The sequence below is a fragment of the Petromyzon marinus genome, chromosome 54 (assembly GCF_048934315.1).
Source record: "Petromyzon marinus isolate PM22_M1 ecotype Great Lakes invasive population chromosome 54, UKy_Petmar_22M1.pri1.0, whole genome shotgun sequence".
NCBI lineage: Eukaryota > Metazoa > Chordata > Hyperoartia > Petromyzontiformes > Petromyzontidae > Petromyzon > Petromyzon marinus.
In genome coordinates this window covers 3422501-3442514 of record NC_133720.1, presented here as the reverse complement: position 1 = coordinate 3442514, position 20014 = coordinate 3422501, and the positions used below count along the sequence as shown (strand labels likewise).

Here is a 20014-nt window from a genome sequence, read left to right as displayed (position 1 = left end):
CAACAGTCTGTTGAGACTATACGGGGAACCTTTGGAGGTGGTGATGGGATTCCGTGCGCAGACGCGATCCTGTGCAGTTTAATCAGGGCTGTGTTCGCGGAGTGGAGGGGGGTGAGATTGAGGGAGGGGGGGGGGTTGGACACGCATCCCTCCTCCCCCAATACTCACCCCACTCTCTCTCTTACCCCCCACTCACTCACCCACCCACTCACACACCCCCACTCTCTCTCTCGCTCGCCAGTATAAAACTCAGAGCGCAGAGGAGAAGGAGAGAGAGAGAGAGGCGGAGTGAAAGCAACCGAGGTGCTTTTGGGGCTGTGAGTCAGTGCAGCAGCAACAGCCACCTGTGGGTTTGTAGTCTACAAGCGCAGTCGATCAAGAGCGCAGTTTGGGTCGAGAGCATCTACGGTCGAGGGTCCGCTGTACCTTACGGGGTGTTGCGTCGGTGCGCGCGTGCCAAGTAACAGGCGACACATCTTCCAGAGACGCGGGGAGGGAGAGAGCGTTGAGTGCACGCCAGGGTAGTTGTGAGCCACAAGGATACACCACGCGTGCACCTGGTGCTGTGTGCTCCAACGGTGGTCGCCCATTTACGGTCACCCGTCGTCCGGCCGAGCCTCGTTCGCCCACTCCAAGTAAGTGCCACTTTCAACGCATTCGAATCGCACCTCGGCCGAATGCACCGCGCGGCTGCAAAGTTTGAAAGGCACCCGTTTTCGGTGCTGTCGCGTTGGCTGTGGCGCGCGACCACAAATGACGCGAGCCCACGTAACGCAACGCGCGCGTCCAAATAACGCCATGGCCTGAAAAGGAAAGAAATCGTATCGTGGGCGACGTTTCGGGCGACGGGGCCTTGTGCGCGCGCGCGCGCGTGTCATTGTTGCAGCAGCAACAGCAACAAAAACGGCTACGGCGACCCTAGTTCGAATCTCGGCCACGGCTTCACGTCCGTTTGGCGAGTGATTGTCACACACCGAGTCGCATCGTTGCCAAGTCGCGCCTGGCGAGCGGCGTGCGCGGTGAAGTATGGTCAAACGATCTCCACCCACCCCACGATCGCGACACAGCCGTGTGGGATCGAGGACTTCATCCAGCAGTGGATTGACAACGGTGCTGTCTGTGTGCAACATTTGCAGACGCAATGTGGGGAGGGGGGAGGGGTGTGCACTCGTACGCGATATCATATTCGGTGATGATTATTTTAGCGGATCGGGTTTTTATTTAATTCGTTCTGCGAGAGATGGAGAGATTTCCGCAATTCTGTACGGCGGATACAAGACGCAACTGCGTTTTCCGGATTATAAGACGCGTTTCAGAATGCAGGAGGCGTGTGCTTGTGTCACTAGATTCGTACTACTCAATTGACTAAACTAAAACTGAACATATTCTTAGTTTTTTCGGTAAAGTCACGTTGAAGGGAAACAATAAAATAATAAAATATATATAAAACAATAAAAAAATTCTCACGACGTTTCGACCATAACTCAAACGGTCGTCTTCAGGTGTGTTGAGTTATGGTCGAAACGTCGTGAGATTTTTTTATTGTTTTATATATATTTTATTATTTTGTTGTTTCCCTTCAACGTGACTTTACCGAAACAACTAAGAATATGAATTACTGCAGTCACGAAAGCTTTAAATCAAAATTTAAAACTGAACAATTTTTTTTTTTACCAGGTAAGGCCCACTGAGCTGTCTAGCCCTTTTTCAGAATCGACCTGGCCACGAATGATAGCTCAACCAAGTGGCTTACCATCGTCTTCATCACGTGGAGATTTTATCCACACGGCCACGGAGAGAGAAGGAACAGCCAAACTCAATCATCTTCAGGGTCGAGATCGAACTCACGACCCCCTGTACACCAGGCGAGGTAGTTAACATCTCGCCACCGTGACACTGAACCATCTCCACCCCCAACATTTGGGGCAAGTCTTAACTTTCCAGAGCGTCTTATAATCCTGGGAATATCGTCGACGAGCTTGATGCCAGTCTGGTTAGGGTGAGAATTGCGGTGTGTGTGCTGTGATGTTAGTGTCATCATCGTCATCATCATCACGATCCATGGGCTGATTTCCCCGTGGCATCCACTGCAAATGTCGTCATTTTTTTTCCACTTCCCTTCTTGTGCCAGTATGGCTCAAATGTTTTGTGCAGTAAATGGATGAAATTTGTTCACATGGATGGGAAATATCCCCGACGAGATTTCAAAGTGTTACGACCGCGTCGAGAGAGAGAGAGAGAGCGCGCGATCGGCGTTCTTGGAATCATCGTATATTGAGATACCGAAAGAGGAACACGTGGCTTAGCTATCTGTGTGAAACAGCTTTGTAGCTCATCGGATACCTCCAGTACGATTCTGAGATATCAAGCTCCATGGGCAGATAGCCCGTAGTAGTGTCCACTGCACACTTCCTCATTTCTTTCCACCGTCCTCTATCTTGGGCCAATGTGGCTCAAGTCGTGGCCACATCATTCTGACACCAATCTCTTATATCGTCGTCTGTTAGGTCTTCCTCTATTTACCGGTTCCTTCCATTTTTCCCGAACAACAACAGCAACAACACGATTTTAACGACGTGCATTGGCACGTTATTAAAAAGCGCGCACATTTATGAACGACACCATGCGCCTGACGTGAAGGAAACGTGTTTGAGTGGGGACTTTGGGAAGCGACGCGTCGCCACAGCAGGAGTGAGTGATGGATAGTCGGTGGGCGAGACTAGCCACGGAACGGCAGCCGCGAGACGGAGCGCGCCAGGAGAATTTCCGCTCGGAGCGGAGACGGAGCGATCATTTGGAATCTTTTTTTGACTTGCACCGGAGGAGTAATCCGATGAGCTATTTTTTTTGTTTCTCTCACAGATGTCCGGTAGGGGGCATCGGGGTTCAGAACGTCGCAACAACAAGCAATTTAAAAAGAAAACATGATAGGAGTGCAAATTTATGGGCAAGATAAAAAAAATCACTTTAAAAAAATACACCATAAGAGTGTGCTGTCGCGACGCCCCCTACCGGACGGCGATGGATTTGTGGCGGGGAGGCCTTCATCCAGCAGTGGATAGTCCATGGTCGACGATAAACGGCAGTACACGCCGCGGTAGTAAACGGTAGGACACGTGCCTGCGTGTCCACGCGTCTTGTCAAGACGTGACGATCAAAGTCGGGTGGTGGAGAGCTATTGACAAGAATGTCGGCATTCAGCAAAAAAACTACCACCACCACCACCACCACCACGTGATCCGCCCCAAATACAACCGCGGATCGTCGCATCGACTATGACGACCTGTGTGGGATAGTCACATCTGGAGCATTGGAGAATTGGTTCTTAACCTTGTTGTTATTGTTGTTATGGCCGGGCCCCCCAATTAAGACCACGGCCCCCCCCCCCCCAACCTCGAGGTTGTTAGGGCTACGCGTTCACGTCCCGAGCCAATGCGGTGTTGGGAAGGCATTTGTGTCACGTGGTGTATCGGCGTGTTCTGTACTAGTAAGGCATTTGTGTCACGTGGTGTGTTAGTGTGCTCTGTGCTAGTGAGGTATTTGTGTCACGTGGTGTATCAGTGTGTTCTGTGCTAGTAAGGCATTTGTGTCACGTGGTGTGTTAGTGTGCTCTGTGCTAGTAAGGCATTTGTGTCACGTGGTGTATTGGTGCGTTCTGTGCTAGTGAGGCATTTGTGTCACGTGGTGTATCAGTGTGTTCTGTGCTAGTAAGGCATTTGTGTCACGGTGTGTTAGTGTGCTCTGTGCTAGTAAGGCATTTGTGTCACGTGGTGTATTGGTGCGTTCTGTGCTAGTGAGGCATTTGTGTCACGTGGTGTATCAGTGTGTTCTGTGCTAGTAAGGCATTTGTGTCACGTGGTGTATTGGTGCGTTCTGTGCTAGTAAGGCATTCGTGTCACGTGGTGTATCGGGGCGTTCTGTGCTAGTGAGGCATTTGTGTCACGTGGTGTATCGGTGTGTTCTGTTCTAGTGAGGCATTTGTGTCACGTGGTGTATCAGTGTGTTCTGTGCTAGTGAGGCATTTGAGTCACGTGGTGTGTTAGTGTGTTCTGTTCTAGTGAGGCATTTGTGTCACGTGGTGTATCGGTGTGTTCTGTGTTAGTGAGGCATTTGTGTCACGTGGTGTGTTAGTGTGTTCTGTGTTAGTGAGGCATTTGAGTCACGTGGTGTGTTAGTGTGTTCTGTGTTAGTGAGGCATTTGTGTCACGTGGTGTGTTAGTGTGTTCTGTGTTAGTGAGGCATTTGTGTCACGTGGTGTGTTAGTGTGATCTGTGCTAGTAAGGCATTTGTGTCACGTGGTGTATCGGTGTGTTCTGTGCTAGTGAGGCATTTGTGTCACGTGGTGTGTTAGTGTGTTCTGTGCTAGTAAGGCATTTGTGTCACGTGGTGTATCGGTGTGTTCTGTGCTAGTGAGGCATTTGTGTCACGTGGTGTATCGGTGTGTTCTGTGTTAGTGAGGCATTTGTGTCACGTGGTGTGTTAGTGTGTTCTGTGCTAGTGAGGCATTTGAGTCAAGTGGTGTGTTAGTGTGTTCTGTGCTAGTAAGGCATTTGTGTCACGTGGTGTATTGGTGCGTTCTGTGCTAGTGAGGCATTTGTGTCACGTGGTGTGTTAGTGTGTTCTGTGCTAGTGAGGCATTTGAGTCACGTGGTGTGTTAGTGTGTTCTGTGCTAGTGAGGCATTTGAGTCACGTGGTGTGTTAGTGTGTTCTGTGCTAGTAAGGCATTTGTGTCACGTGGTGTATTGGTGTGTTCTGTTCTAGTGAGGCATTTGTGTCACGTGGTGTATTGGTGTGTTCTGTGTTAGTGAGGCAATTGAGTCACGTGGTGTGTTAGTGTGTTCTGTGCTAGTGAGGCATTTGTGTCACGTGGTGTATCGGTGTGTTCTGTTTTAGTAAGGCATTTGAGTCACGTTGTGTATCGGTGTGTTCTGTGTTTACTGTGGGGGGTCACGGATTAGGAACGGCTGGCCCTCACAGTTCTCATGCATACCATTGCTGCACGTGGTGATTGACAGCTTAATGGGCCGCATATGAGGGCTAATTTTGCAAGCTACATTTGAACAATAATTGTAATTTTAAGCACTTTTGTCAATGCACTGCTGTGATGCCACACACACACACACGTGTATGTGTCGTTCATATGCCACAAACATGCACACGTGTGTGTGTCGTGCATATGCCACACACATGCACACGTGCCTGATGCTGCGCGTATTGCACGCTCCATGTTAGACGAACGAGGCCACTCGAAGCACCGACACGCATACCAAGACAAATATCCCCCGTCTAGCCTGAACAGACGTATGGGGCAAGTGCTGTTAACGAGTATCCATGAAGGCCGGCAGGGAACACGAGGGGGTGGGTGGCCAGCACCACGCCCGGCCGTCTTTGTCTCCCCAGTGGCGATGTTTACACAGCACACCAGGTACTCATGCTCTTTTGAGGCTGAGTCGACCTAGGGGAGACTCAGGACCGGTTCAGATAATGGTCACTGGTGTTGGCCGTGAGTGAGAATCGAGCGCGCTCACCGCTGCACCACTACACCCACACACCACACACACACCACACGCACACACACCACACACACACCACGCACCACACACACACCACGCACCACACACACACACCACACACACACACCGCACACACACACCACACACACACACACCACGCACCACACACACACACCACACACACACACCGCACACACACCACACGCACACACACCACACACACACACACCACACACACACACACCGCACACACACCACACGCACACACATCACACACACCACACGCACACACATCACACACACCACACGTACCACACACACCACACACACACACCGCACACACACCACACGCATACACACCACGCACCACACACACACCACACAGACACACCACACACACCGCACACACACCACACGCACACACATCACACACACACACCACACGTACCACACACACACCACACTAAACACACCACACACACACCACACACACACGACACTAAACACCACACACACCACACACACACCACAATAGACACACCACACTAGACACCACACACACCACACACACACCACACTAGACACACCACACTAGACACCACACACACACACACACGAGGCTGAAGAGTCGCACATTGTTGCTGGGGGTGAGTGTCTACTCAAGGCTGACTCTTCAGGCTGACTCATCCCGCATGCACGGGGGGGGGGGGGCGTGAGCGGGGGCCGGGGGGGGCGAGTGGGGGGTGGGGGGGCTCTGTGCAGGGATGGAGAGAACGGTGGCGGTGGTGGTGGGGAGGTGGCTCCGTCAGCAGCCACAGGAGTCTCCATCATCTCGACGGCAGACAAGGGAGAACAGATTCACCGTGGACAATAACAATGACAATTTATACTAAAAGCCTCGAATGATTCATCGAGTACACTGCCCTAAAGGGAACACATCAGTAGTATTATTATTATTCAATAGGCGGTGCTATTGACGAAAGCCTTGATTTGGTTTGTGCTTAAGCACCACCGCCAATGCAGAGTATCGCAGTGACAACGGGCATCGATTTCCACGTCCACAGTGTCAGACGTGCGACCGACCATACTTCACCACCACCGTGCGCGTCGGTGACGTCAGGCGGGAGGTTATCACTCGCCACTGACGTCAGCCGTGGTCTGGGATCGAGCCCGGGGGCTGCGTAATTGCGGTGCGCTAACCACTGCGCCACCGCTCCTCTGCAGCCCCCCCCCCCCCCCAGCAGCAACAACGCGACTCGTGGGACGCGCCGCTCTCGTCGCCTGCGAGAGCGGCTGCGATAATTATTGGTGGCTTAAGTGGCGCCGCCGGTAGCAGTGAAGTGTCACTCGCATCGACTCGGCACCTCGCCGCGCGATTTCTCGCATCGCGTCACGCCTCGCCGTGCACGGCTCCTCGCTCGACGAGCCTTGGCAACGAGCGGCGCCGCTCGGCTCCATGGAAATTCCACGTTCCTATGGCGCACTTCAGTTGGCGGTCGGCGTGCGAAGTGGCCTGCGACCCCCCCCCCGTGCCCCCCCCCCCCCCACCGTGCGTGGCTTCGATCCAGACCCTGACGCCTATATATATGGAGTTCGCATTTCTCACACTCTCCCCGTGGTCGAGTGGACTTTTCTCCAGGTGCTCTGGCGTTTCCCTTCACATTTTCGAATCAACATCACGCGTTTAGAGTCATTTGGCTGCTGCTATAAATTTCCACGCGGTGACGATGAGCGACTTCGTTTCATTTGTGGCCACATCTCTTCTGAAATAAGAGCTGTACAGCCCAGTGGGTCTTACCTGGTAAAATAAGATGCCGTTTAGTTTTTGTTTTTGTTTTTCAAACAATGTCTTGAGCCCAGAACTGACCACGAGCAGGGAGTCTACTGCACGAACCGCTGTGGAAAGGGAGTTAGAGGCCACCATGGGGTCAGCAGAAGAGAATTAGCGACCCCCCCACCCCCACCCCCCTCGTCTTCCCTTCCCCCTCCGAGCGAAGGTTGACTGAGGTCTTCGAGAGAAAGCCTCGAGTGCTGGAGCGGAGAGTTCGTCAAGGGGATTAGAAGGAGGTGAGAGGGGAGAGTTTGGAGAGTGATGTGAATGGGAGGGGGGAGCAGCGAGAGTGGAGAGTTTGGAGTGCGTGGAGGGGAGGGAGAAGCGGTGAGAGGCAGACAGGCGAGGGCCCGCCTAGTTAGGATTCTGTGTCTGCTGAGTGTCTGCGCGTTGAACTTCTCTCGCAACGTTCCTAGCCAACCGTGCGAATCGGAGGTGCGGGGTAAGGACTACAAACTAAACACACAAATAAGCGTGTCCTCGAAGTGGACCCCACACGCCCGCGGGGCTGGGATGACGAGGGTGACGCAGCTCTGGAGATTGCGTCCACCGGGACCTCCGGTTTCTCCCTCGGCATTATCGAATCAACATCACGCGTTTTATAGTAGTTGGCTAATGCTATGCATTTCCACGCAATGATAGGCCACTTCGTTGAGCTGTCATTTTTACCAGGCCGTACCTGGTAAAATAAAACTAAAATATTTATCGGTTAGGGTGACGCCGGGTGTCTGGGCCCGCGAGGGTGACGCCGGGGTGTCTGGGCCCGCGAGGGTGACGCCGGGTGTCTGGGACAGCGAGGGTGACGCCGGGTGTCTGGGCCCGCGAGGGTGACGCCGGGTGTCTGGCACAGCGAGGGTGACGCCGGGTGTCTGGGCCCGCGAGGGTGACGCCGGGTGATCTCTGTCGCGACGGGTGGTGCCCGCGTGCAGGATGACTCTGCACAAGTCGGACAAGCTGCGCAGCCTGGAGAGGAGGCGAGGCAGCACCCCGCTGCCCCTGGCGCACCAGCGCCGACGGCAGAGCGCCGCCCTGCAGCAGCGCGCCTGCCCCCCCGACGGCCTCGACCCCGGCAGGGCGGCGGCGGCCGGCGCCCGGGGCCCCAGTGGCGGAGGAGGAGGAGGAGGCGGGGTGCCGGCTCGCTCCTCCGCGGCGTCGGCGTCGGCGGGGGAGCACCGCAGCAGCTGGTCGTCCGAGTCGGCCGACTCGGTGCTGTCGGGGGGCAGCACGGAGGCGGCGGGCGCCGTGTACCGCGTGCTGCTGCTGGGGGACGCCGGCGTGGGCAAGTCGAGCCTGGCGTGCGTGCTGGCTGGCAGCGAGGACGCCATGGGCTCCGACTGGGAGGCCGACTTGGGTGCGTGGTGCCGCGTGGTGTCTGTGCGCGTGTGCGGGGAGCGGTAGTGTAGTGGTCAGCGCCACGAACCCGGCGACCCGAGTTCAGTTCCCGCTCACGGCCAACAACACCGGCGACGATTGTCTGAACCGGTCCTGGGCCTCCCCTAGGTCGACTCGGCCTCAAACGAGTACCCGGTGCGGTGCGTAAAAGCATCACCACCGGGGAGACAAAGGCGGCCGGGCGTGGTGCTGGCCACCCACCCCCATCGTGTGCCGTGCCAGGCTTTCATTAGGTGCCACTCGCTAACAGCACTTGCCCCAACAAGTCTGTCAAGGCTACAAGGGGGATCTTTGTCTTTGGCGTGTGCGTGCGCGTTGTCGCGCAGAGGACACGTACGAGCGGACCGTGTCTGTCGACGGCAACGAGGCGACGGTCGTCATCCTCGACACGTGGGACCAGGTACCGTTGCGCGCCTTTCTCTTTGTTCTTGCCTGCGTCCAGCAGTGGATAGGGCACGGCTGACCCGCGCGTGCGCCCTCCAGCGGTGCAAGCGCGCGGTAGACGCACAGCTCCGGCCTGTGCACCTCCAAACCCGAGTTTTACTCGAGAGCGCCCAGTGCGCGGAACGATGACACCACAACGCCCAGGGCTGGCGCCAGCTCTAATCCCCTTGACTCTTAGGATTTAACCACGTAACACAAAGTAATGAACCATAACCTTAACCTAACACATCACCGTAAGCCATCAATTCTCTCCAACGCCCTAAACTTCATTCTAACCGCTCGCCCGAACCTGTTAATCCTCTACACACAATTGCCATCTAAACCCTAATCCTATCCCATAGCCCTAACCGTGACCCGATCCCCAAACCCCTGCTCTCCGATCCCCCTATAACCCTACCCCCCTTTGTCTTCTCGTGTCCCCCTATCCCCCCGTCCCCGTGCCCCCCACCTCGTCCCTGCGCGCGTGCAGGATGAGAGCGCGTGGTTCCGCGAGCAGAGCCTCCAGCTGGGCGACGCGTTCCTGCTCGTCTTCTCGGTGACGGAGCGCTCGTCGCTGGACCGTGCCGCCGAGCTGGGCTCACTGGTGCGCCGGGCGCGGCCGCACCCCCGCACCGCCGCCCTCATCCTCGTGGGCAACAAGAGCGACCTGGCGCGCTCGCGAGAGGTCTCCGTCGAAGGTGGGCAGCTTGGGGGGGGGGTTTGGGGTCTTCTGGGTTTTTTTCTCGACGTCGGAGCTTGAAGTGCCGCCCTTGTCGCGCGTTTGCGCGGCTGGGGAGAGAGCACGCGGGCGGACGTTCTTCATCCACCGCGGGCCGGCGTCTGTCGTTGTGCGCGTCGTCATCGTGCCAATCATTTTTTTGTTGTTGTTGTTATTAAGAACAGATCATACAATTGGCGACATTTCTGCCTATGGAGTCCTCCTGGACTGACCGATTGCTGAATTGACAGAGAGTTTATAAACTGACAGATTGGCGATCGAACGCACGAATGAATTTGCGAGTAATCCCAAGGGCCGCACGAACGCCAGGATGACACCGAGAGCCCCGCTCAACGATTTCCCGTTGGATTCCGCTCGACTGCGCTGGAATTAACCCCCAGCCCCCACCCCCGGCCCCCACCCCAGCCCCCGCCCGCGGCCCCCGCCCCCACCCCGACACCCACCACCACCACCACCGCCGTTGAGATTATTTCGCTGCTATAAATGCCCGAATAAGAAGTCACTTTGTTGTTGAGCCATCATTTGTGGTGGCCAGGTCGCTTCTGCACAATACGTTGTTAATACGTCAGCGGGGCTTTGCCTCCCACCCACTCACGCCCCCTTGCTGACTCCTCCCCCCTCCCTTAACCTCCTGCTTCACCGTTTCAGGGCAAGTGCTCCTTTGATCCCTATGAAAGGGTAACTTATCCCAGCACTCCCACCCACCCACGCCCCCTTGCTGACTCCTCCCCGCCACCCTCAACCTGTATATAATCCAGGTCGTCTCTGAACTGTACTCCTGACACATATTCTGTGTTGACTTTTCCACCTGAAGACGGAAGCTTTGCGTTGCCTCCGAAACGTCGTGATTTAATTATTTTTGTTTTATTTTATTTTACCTACGTGACTTTACCGAATAAAACCAAAGCGTAGGATGGGGATGGTTTAGTTTTGTCTTTGGGTGACTTGTTGACCTTTCTTGAACCCTGCACACCAATCGTGTTTTTGTCACTGTTGTTGTTGTTGTAACGTTCCGACCCGCCCCAACTGGACACCTGTGAAAGAAAGCTTTACAGCTCATCGGATTCCTCCTGCACTATAAATAAACATTCCGATTGCCCCCCCCCCCTCCCTTCCTCCTCTCCCCGCCGCCCCCCCCCCCCCGGCATCACCACACCAGAGGGCCGAGCCGTGGCGCTGCTGCTCGACTGCAAATTCATCGAGACGTCCGTGCCGCTCCACCACAACGCCGAGGAGCTCCTGCACGGCGCCGTGCGCCAGGTCCGCCTGCGCCGCAGCGGCCGCGGCGGCTCCGCCGGGCCCGCCGAGGCCGTCCCGGGCGGGGCCCGGGACGGCGACGCGTCCGGAGCCGCCGGCGCCCGGAGGCCCAGCCTGGGCGAGCGGGCCCGTAGGCTGCTCGGACGCTTCGGGAGGCTGTCGTCGGTGAGGGCCAAGTCCAAGTCGTGCCACGACCTCTCCGTCCCGTAGAGGGGCGGCGGGAGGCGGGCAAGCGCACGCCAGCATGGGGGGATGCGTCGTGCGCGCGCACACGTGGACGCGCTTGGAGAATGCAGGGGACACACGGGGAGACACGGAGATGCAGGGAGACACTTGGGGAAACATAACACGCACGGGGGGTGGGGGGGGGGGGGACACGGGGACGCGTCGGGGACAAACATACGCACGCGCACACACATCCTGGGGGGGGGGGGGGGGCAGGTGGGAAAAGCCAGTGTGTGGACACACGCGCGTGCGGACGTGCAGACGGATGCGTGAGCGCGTGCCGGTGAGCTCGCCCGCCGGCGTGCGCTGGGACGCGCAGATTCACACAGACGCGGGGGATGCAAGGGATGTGCGGGCGACGCTGACGAGCGGACCTAGGGCGCTCGCGTGCGCAATGAGCACCAAGGTCCCCCCCCCTCCCCCCCCCCCCCCCTGGGACGGTGCCGCGTTCGTTCCACTGTTTTTTCGTCTCGCCCAGCCCCGACGTTTGCGCGTTGCGCCAGGCACTCACTTTGGGCTCCGTCAACTTTGGGGAGACGCCGAAGGCCGACGTCGCCCCTCACCGTAGTTAGCCACGGCCAGGAATCAAACTCAGGTCATGAACCACTGTGCCCCCCCCCTTCCCCCCCCCCACAATTACAAATGCACGGCAATGAGGCATCACGTGCGCACGCACGATTATAATAATATTTTAAACGCCCCTAAAAAAAATACAATATATCTCATTGCTATGAAAGTTAATAGATGTACACTGCATGCGGGTTTTATTTACGTCGGATTATTTTCTACATTCTTTTATAAGAACCACAAGACGTATTGGTGTTCGAATTTCAAAACTTTTACATTTATACGTTTTCAGTGAAAAAAATATAATAATAAACACTGTAGATTATTGAGTGGCCCTTTGGGTCCCAATAGCCTGCTTGGATGTGAAACGCGTTTATAATTTAATATGGGAAACACAAATATCTCGGGTTATTTTTTTTTACATCTTTGCCTTCCCCCCCCCCCCCTCCCCCCGTCTGCCTGTCCTCTTGAACTTGCCCAAATTGAACCCTTTTTGGTTCAACCTGTTGCTCTTTTTGGCGAGTCCACCTTTTGTGCTGTAGGGGTGTGTGACTTAACAACAGATGGTCGCCAGTGTAATAACTGGGTCCTAATCGGTTACCTTTTAAAACAAATATTTGTCTTTAATTAACGATTCCACCCACCCACCCACCAATTTTATCCTAACCGTGCTTTTTCGTGTCACGTGACGAAACAAATAAACGATTTGCAACGCTTTCAGAGCAGTGCAGCCCTTCGTATTAGAGAAGCGGCCCCACGGAAGCGGATATCCCAGAGCTGCTTCTGAGATGTCTTCGAGTGACCCCTGGGCCGCACAACAGAAGGATGCCACTTTCCCAACGGGCCGGTGACCTCCTTTTGTTTGCAGGCGAGGCGTCAAAGGGTCGGCGGGAAGATGCAATCGGCAGAATGTGAACAGGGCAACTTGAGAGAGTCGCAAAAAAGAAAAGAAAAAAACTGCAGGGGTTGGTGGATCATGCAGGTATGGCGCCTGGTGAGAGGCAAGTACAGCAAGTAGGTTTTGGCATGTGAACTGGTGAAGTGGGCAGTCCTAGTTTGTCGTGGTTGGACCTGGGTGAGAGCTCGTTAGACCAGGATGGTCTTAGTTGCAAGAGCCACCTGGGTCATTAGTCTGGTAGGTGTGTGTAATCCCAATTGAGTTAAGGTGCGGTACCGATTTTCGAATTTGGCTTTAATGTGCGCGATGACGCCGGCGCGCGGCGCGACAGTCCACTCTCGCGGGCGACGGCGGCGGGTTTCTGTAACGGACACTGTGAAGAAGGCGTCTCATCGTTGATTACAAACCGCGGGAGTAATCCGGTTGATAATAGAGTTTTCTTTTTGGGTTAGATCGCGTAAATATATCAATGTGTCGTTAAACCCGCCACCACCCGACACAGCCAACTAGTAAGGGTTGTCACGTAAACAGAACGTGGCCAATTCGTCACTAGTACAGCACTAACCGGTGTGTTGGAGAGTCAAGCCACAGCATTCACAATCTAAGTACGACGTTTCGCCAGTAATTACAACGAGCTTCATCAGATTTGTGGAGAAGTCCACCTGTTCAGTTCCTTGTATCGAGGCGTAAATGTGGTGACCACGCTTCTGCGCTCTTGCGCAAAGTGGGGGGTGAGGGCATGTTCTGTTTACGTGACAATCCTTACTTGTTGGCTGTTTTGTGTGGTGGCGGGTTTAACGACACATTTAGATATTTACGCGATCTAACCCAAAAAAACTTCTTATGAATATTGGTCGCAAAAGACTACTACGTGTGAAACTAATCCGGTTGAGTAGGTGCCAGGGTGGCCAGGAGATGTGAAATACCTCGCCTGCTATACAGGAGGTCGTGGGTTCGAACCCGACCCTGACGCCTGCTGTATGATTTGGAGTTTGCGTGTCCTTTCTCCCCGTGGTCGCGTGGATTTTTCTCCAGTTCCTCCAATTTTTCCCTCCACATTTTAGAACAGACAGTCGCGCATGTGGAGTATTTTCCTGCTATACATTTCCACGTGATAAGCCACTTCGTTGAGCTATCATTTGTGGCCACATCGCTACTGAAAAATAAGAGCCATATAGCTCAGTGGGCCATTGTAAAATAAAAAAAAAATTAGTTTAGTTTAGAGTCTCATGCACTGCATATGTGGGGTTGCTCTTTGTCCTTCTGATTTCCTACTGCACTAAAAATATACAATGGCAAAAAGAATTGGCCACGCACACAAAACATGACCCTCCTGAAACTGAGTCTCAAGACTCGGGCGTTGTCGTATAATTAGCGGAATGCGAATTATTTTAGCTTTAAACAAAAACGTAATACGTTTTTAGCCGTTGGAATTGGACGGATTTGGGAACCCAAATCCGTCCAATGAAAAGGGTTGAAATGACAGCCCACGGATAGGAGAGCTTAAAAAAACTGCGCAGACTTTGTGCAAAACCCAAGATTACCGCGTGCAATTATCTCTCGTGCGTGCTGAGTCTGGTCTGTGCGTCATTGGAGGTTATGAAGCCCCGTGTATTTTCCGGGCGAAAAATAGATCGCCTGCTTGTTTGGTGTGACATCACCAACATCCTCTGCCCCCTTCCTCCCCCCCATCCTCTGTCTGCATCTAATCCACCTGAGGATAATTTAAAAGAAACCTACAACCTAACCTCAAGATGCAATGTTGATTTTTTTCTCAAACTAAATCCATCGTGCTTTTAAATAAAAAATTACCAAATGTCCATGCCAGGGACTCGTTATGCCGTCCATCCAAGTTGTCGTCGGCCTGTAACTTGCTGGTCCACTTTTATTGTTCCATTTTCTCCACCTTTTATGACGTTCCTTGTCCACGCGAGTGGCCTCCGAATTTGTACGCTTTCATCTCCGCCATCCCTTTCCGCTGTCCGCCCCTCGGTTTTTTTTTTCCACCCCCTTCCCAACTCCGTGAAAGTAAATTCTGCCAATCCCTCTCCGGCCGACGCATTTCCCCGCGACGCGCACTGCTCACGTTCCCCGTGGGTTTCCTTTGCTCTACCAACGGCATTGTCGCTGGCGACCACGATCCTTCATCGCGTTCTCAGCGCGGTTTGCCTTCACGGGTCATCCATAGAAGACGAGTGTTGACGATCCTCGCGACGGATGCTTTTCACCTTTTTTTGGCGATCTTTTGGCGTCCCTCGTCGAGAGTTCTTCCAAAAGCAAGGGGCTGTAAAAGGGATCTTCTCTGGGGGACCCACGGGGATTGAGGACAAACGTGGACTCACGCCAGAGGGTTCCCACTTCTCATCACGGTGGCGAGATGTTAACTACCTCGCCTTCGTGTACAGGATGGTCGTGGCTTCGATTCCAACCCTGACGCCTGCTGCTGTATATTTGGAGTCTGCGCGTTCTCCCCGTGGTCGCGTGGAATTTTTCTCCAGGTCCTCCGTTATTTTTTTACCTCCACATTTTAGAATCGACGTGCGTTCGGAGTATTTGGCTGTTAAAAATATCCACACCTTAGGCAACTTTGTTATCATTTGTGCCCAGGTCGCTTCTGAATAAGAGCTACAAAGTGGGACTTTATTGGTAAAAATTAAAAATAGTATTTTTTTTAAGAATACTTGACTATCCCTGCTTGCGAGTATTTCCGTGCCGTCAAAATGTTTATTTTATGACAGTAAAATAACTCAAGTAGACTGCAAATGACAAGCAAAACACTCCTGAGTCATTTGTGGCGAGTTTCTTTTTTACTTTATTCGTGAAAACAATCTTGATTTGAAAACGTTTGGATGAATGTCATACACTGCACTCGTCATTTGTGGACTGCTCTTAGAAAAAAAAAACGTGCGTAATTATTAATTGTTTGAATATACAGCATCTCGTGGTATTGTTTTTGTTGTTGTTGTTAAAAGTTCGTGGCCCTGTTCAGGCTTTGCCTGCAAAGAAAAAAGGCCACCGCTGGAGCTGTTTCCTGTGAACTCGTCGCTGTCTGATTCGCCTCGCGTCTCCGTGGCATCCGCAGCCGTGCGAAGAATTTGTGTACAAAGTTTTTTTATTTTTTAGTCTAGGGACGTGGGGAGAGGATGGGGGGCAGGGGGGTGGTGCCGGAGGAAACCTCCTCTCTTCTTCCTTACTTAGGGGTGGGGGGCGCAAGTGACAACCGGGGAAAACCCTCACATAGCACCCGCATGTGTCACTGAGAGAGGGGCCCTCGCAGTGCCACTAGGGCCCTGAAATAAGAGCGGTCGTTGCGCGGGTTCTCACCACCGTCAGTTTCCTCTAGCACCCTGATGTAGTGTGGCCAAGATTGCTCGCAGCGATGGATAAATATTGTTCTGCGGAGGGCGGGCGGGGGGGTTGTCTTTGAGGTGGTAGATCACAGGCCATAATGTTCCCCGACCCCGGTCTAATTATGTGTCTATATTTCTAACGCTTACCTTTTTTGTTTGTTGCTGTTGCTATTTAAAAGCCTTATTTAACTAACTAACTAACACACACACACACAAAAACATTCGTCGCAAAAAAAAGTTCAGCGATTGATTAACTTTAAAGCGGAACACTGTGCATTTTTTTTTAGTGGGTTGAGGGGGGAGGGAGGCGTTTTGACTTTTTCGACACGGTGTGCCAAACGGGGTGGCTCGACATTTTCTTCAATGTGATCGGCGCGTGTGCGCGTACGTGCGGTATCGACAAGGCGATGCGTCCAGTGGGTTGCGTGGTGAATGTTGTTACGTCCTCGTGCTACTGCTTACTACTGCGCGGGGGGTGGGGGGGGGGACTGCTTTCGTGGCCAAAAACTGAATTTGTGTTCCCCGAGGGAAGTTCTCTCCGGGTTTGGAGACAAGCGCCTGGCGTTGCACGTCGAAGATCGCTTGCCAAGATTTTTTAAAAAAATATATATATACGTTTTACCCGTCCGTTAATTGTTTCTGTTTGTGTATCTACGTTGAACTTATTCTTTTGCGTCCGTGCATAAGGCAACAGTGGCTAATCGGAGGTGCCGGCGAGGGAGGTTGGCAGTGGGGAAGAGGGGACACTCTCAACAAACTAACACACAACAACAAAACATCAGTTCGGAAGAAAGTTGAGCGCTTGCTTTTCAAACGTCGCAGTTGTTGCTGCTGTTGTTGTTGTTGTTGACGTGCTGGACAGCGCTGCACGTCGGGCCTGACAATCATGGGTTGCGACAAGACGAATCTGGCTGTCGCCTGATGAAGCTGGTTGTTATTACTGGCGAAACGTCGTGCTCAGATTGTAAATGTTGTGGATTTACTCTCCAACACACCGGTTAGTGCTGTACTAGTGACGAATTGGCCACGTTCTGTTGACGTGACAACCCTACTAATTGGCTGCGTCGGGTGGTGGCGGGTTTTAGCGACACATTTATATATTTACGCGATCTAACCCACACACAAACCTAATATGATATATTAAACAATGATATTTCTCGCCTGCCCTCCCCGACGCGCCGAGTTTTCATTTGTGGCCGATGGCACGTGACGTTTACATCCAGATGGAAATATTGGCCCGGCGTTAAAACGGCGGGCTGGGATGTGGGCAGCAGTGGTGGGTGTGGGGGGGGGGGGGGCGCGAGAGCTGGATTTCGAGAAACCTTGGCCCAAAAATGTTGTCCTTCAGAATTGCAACCTCTAAATGGGCTTTAAATCATCCATTTATTCAAGGGGTGGGGGGGGGGGGCTGGTGGGGGCTGCGGTGGTGGAATATTCCATATTTGTTTGGTTCAAAAGAGGGGCATTCAAAAATGTTATTTCTTAGAATTAGAAGCAAGTTGGGGGGGGGGGGAGATGCCGGTCATCTCTGATTTGAGTGCTCGTTGCGATTGATTGCGGGGGTTTCTCCCTCTCCCTCCCCCCCCCCCTGATTTTGTTTCCAAAGCGAATGTCTATCTGGAGTAACGGGGCCGCACACCCCGCGCCCCCCCCCCCCCCCGCTCCCAGCCGTCAAGGACGTTGTCGTGGTTTTTGGAATGCACTGGTGGTTGGGATCGTTGATGGGTGCCGTGGGATGTGGTGACGCTCACGTAATTCGCTCCATGTTTAATGGTGGCGGTTGTTCCACGCTAAACGGACGGCGCAGACGCGTGAAAAACGATTGCTTTGAAATACGCTTCTCAAATTGGGAGATTTTTTTTTGTGTGTCTAGGAAGATCCCCCCCCTCCCCGCCCGCACATCTCCTTTAATATTTTTTTACTTGCAGTATATATATACATATTTACTGTATATGCTGTGCTGTGCCGTATGTGTATAGATGTAAAATAACGTGGGGGGGTTCGTGACGGTTCACCTGAGCCATTTGTAAAAAAAAATGGACGATGGGAATAATGATGATGATGATGTGCAATTTTCTAAAACAAAACAAAATCCACGATATATTTATAAATATGCATTAAATTTCTTTTATTTGGAAAAAAAAAATGTTAATAAAAAGAATCAAAAATATTTAAAGAAACGCACGTGTTGTTATTTTATTTTGTGTACTTTTGTGCGATTTCATTCAATGCGATTTGACATTTGACGAAATCATCAAGAAGTGGTTCTAGATTTGAACTTTTTGTGACTGCAAGGATCCATACTCTTTGGTTCTTTCGGCAAAGTCACGTAGGTAAAAAATAAATCACGACGTTTCGGGCGCAACACAAGCGTCCGTCATCAGGTGAGGACAACCACAGCGAAAAAATAATCGCTGACGTATGTTGTCCCCACCTGATGACGGACGCTTGTGTTGCGCCCGAAACGTCGTGATTTGATTGAGTTGTTTTCATTTTTATCAATTTTATTTAATTTTTACCTCCGTTGACTTTACCGAAAGAACCAAAGAGTATCAAGAAGTGGTTTTGATTTCCTCTTAACCCTCCGAGCTCGACCACCCCCCATCCCCCTCGTCCACCACCAGCCCCATTCGCATCTCCCCCCACCACCCCCGGTGCCCCCACCCCCCACTGACCTCGGCCGTGACTCACACAAAGGGCTGAGCGGTGGCGCCGCAGTCGGCGCGCCGCGCTATGATCCCGGGTGACCCGAGTTTGGATTTCCAAGCCCAGGTCGAGCATCATGCGTCGAGTGATAGACCGAAATTGTCCTGGGTCCCCTCCTTCACAGGCCCCATTGGACCAGTGTGGTGAAGTATGGACAAACAATTGTCCCATGACAGACGAGACATTATTATTGTTACGTTTTCCAACCTTGGGGTTTTTATTTTTTACCAATGGTTTACTCCGCGCTCGGAGGAAAGCCACAACACCTCATGTTTAACCCCGTGCCGGACGGCAATGGGAGTGGTGTAAAGTCTAGGGCAATAGAGCTGGGATAAGTCGATTTAAATGTGCGATCTACATTTTGTGGTCGGTTACTTGGGCCCCTTTTAAAAGTGGTGGCCGCCCCAGCATCCTGGCTCGCGAAGGTGGGAAACCCCCTACAGGCCACGCCCAGCGTGAAGCGATGGATGATGCCGATGACGTCACCAAGCCCTATCCATCACCTCCCGTCCAGCGGCGCACGTGGGAGCAAAGATCAGACTTTTTTTTCCCGTCAACTATTTTCGCGTTTATACGATCCGTTGATCAATCTAACAGTAGATGATAATAATAACAACGATAAGAATATAATTTATTACGCGCACAATATTTCACGGATATAAAAGATCGTGACTCTGAGGCGCAGAGGCAGGCGACGAAGGTCGTGGCCTGTCGGTGCTTCTTCAAAAAGTCCGCGTCGAACTGTGGAGGTGGGATGGGATGGATGGTGGGATGGGATGGGATGGATGACGTGGCAGGGACGGTCCCTGGCACTTTTTATCATTATTTGGTAGAGTAACCAATAGCTTGGTTGGACACGTCTGTAGGCTTTCGCTACCAATAATTATATATATGTGGAATGGAGATGTTTTGGGTTAGATTGTGTAAATATAAATTTGTCAGGTTTATCACGTAAACAAACACATGCCAATTTGTTCCTAGTGCAGGACACCGGCGCGTTGGAGAGTAAACGCACAACGTGTACAATTCGAGTACGACTTTTTCGCCCGTAAATAACAACCAGCCTCATTAGGCGACAGCCAAAATTGTGGAGAAAAATCCTCCGGTTTCGC

General features: G+C 52.7%; 1 protein-coding gene across 2 annotated transcripts; it reads left to right on the top strand.

Moving 5' to 3' along the window:
• Positions 1 to 237: 237 nt before the first annotated feature.
• Positions 238 to 17365, top strand: LOC116954135 (GTP-binding protein GEM-like). Of its 2 annotated transcripts, XM_076052089.1 has the most exons (6): positions 238 to 635; positions 1678 to 1870; positions 8275 to 8696; positions 9064 to 9137; positions 9651 to 9858; positions 11059 to 17365. In XM_076052089.1, exons 3-6 carry the CDS (start codon positions 8276 to 8278, stop codon positions 11364 to 11366), a joined length of 1011 nt encoding a protein of 336 aa, XP_075908204.1. In that variant the 5' UTR covers positions 238 to 635; positions 1678 to 1870; position 8275; the 3' UTR covers positions 11367 to 17365. The 2 variants fall into 2 exon arrangements, with proteins under 2 accessions (XP_075908204.1, XP_032830495.2); XM_032974604.2 differs by lacking the exon at positions 1678 to 1870 and having other exon boundaries at positions 248 to 635.
• Positions 17366 to 20014: the final 2649 nt, after the last annotated feature.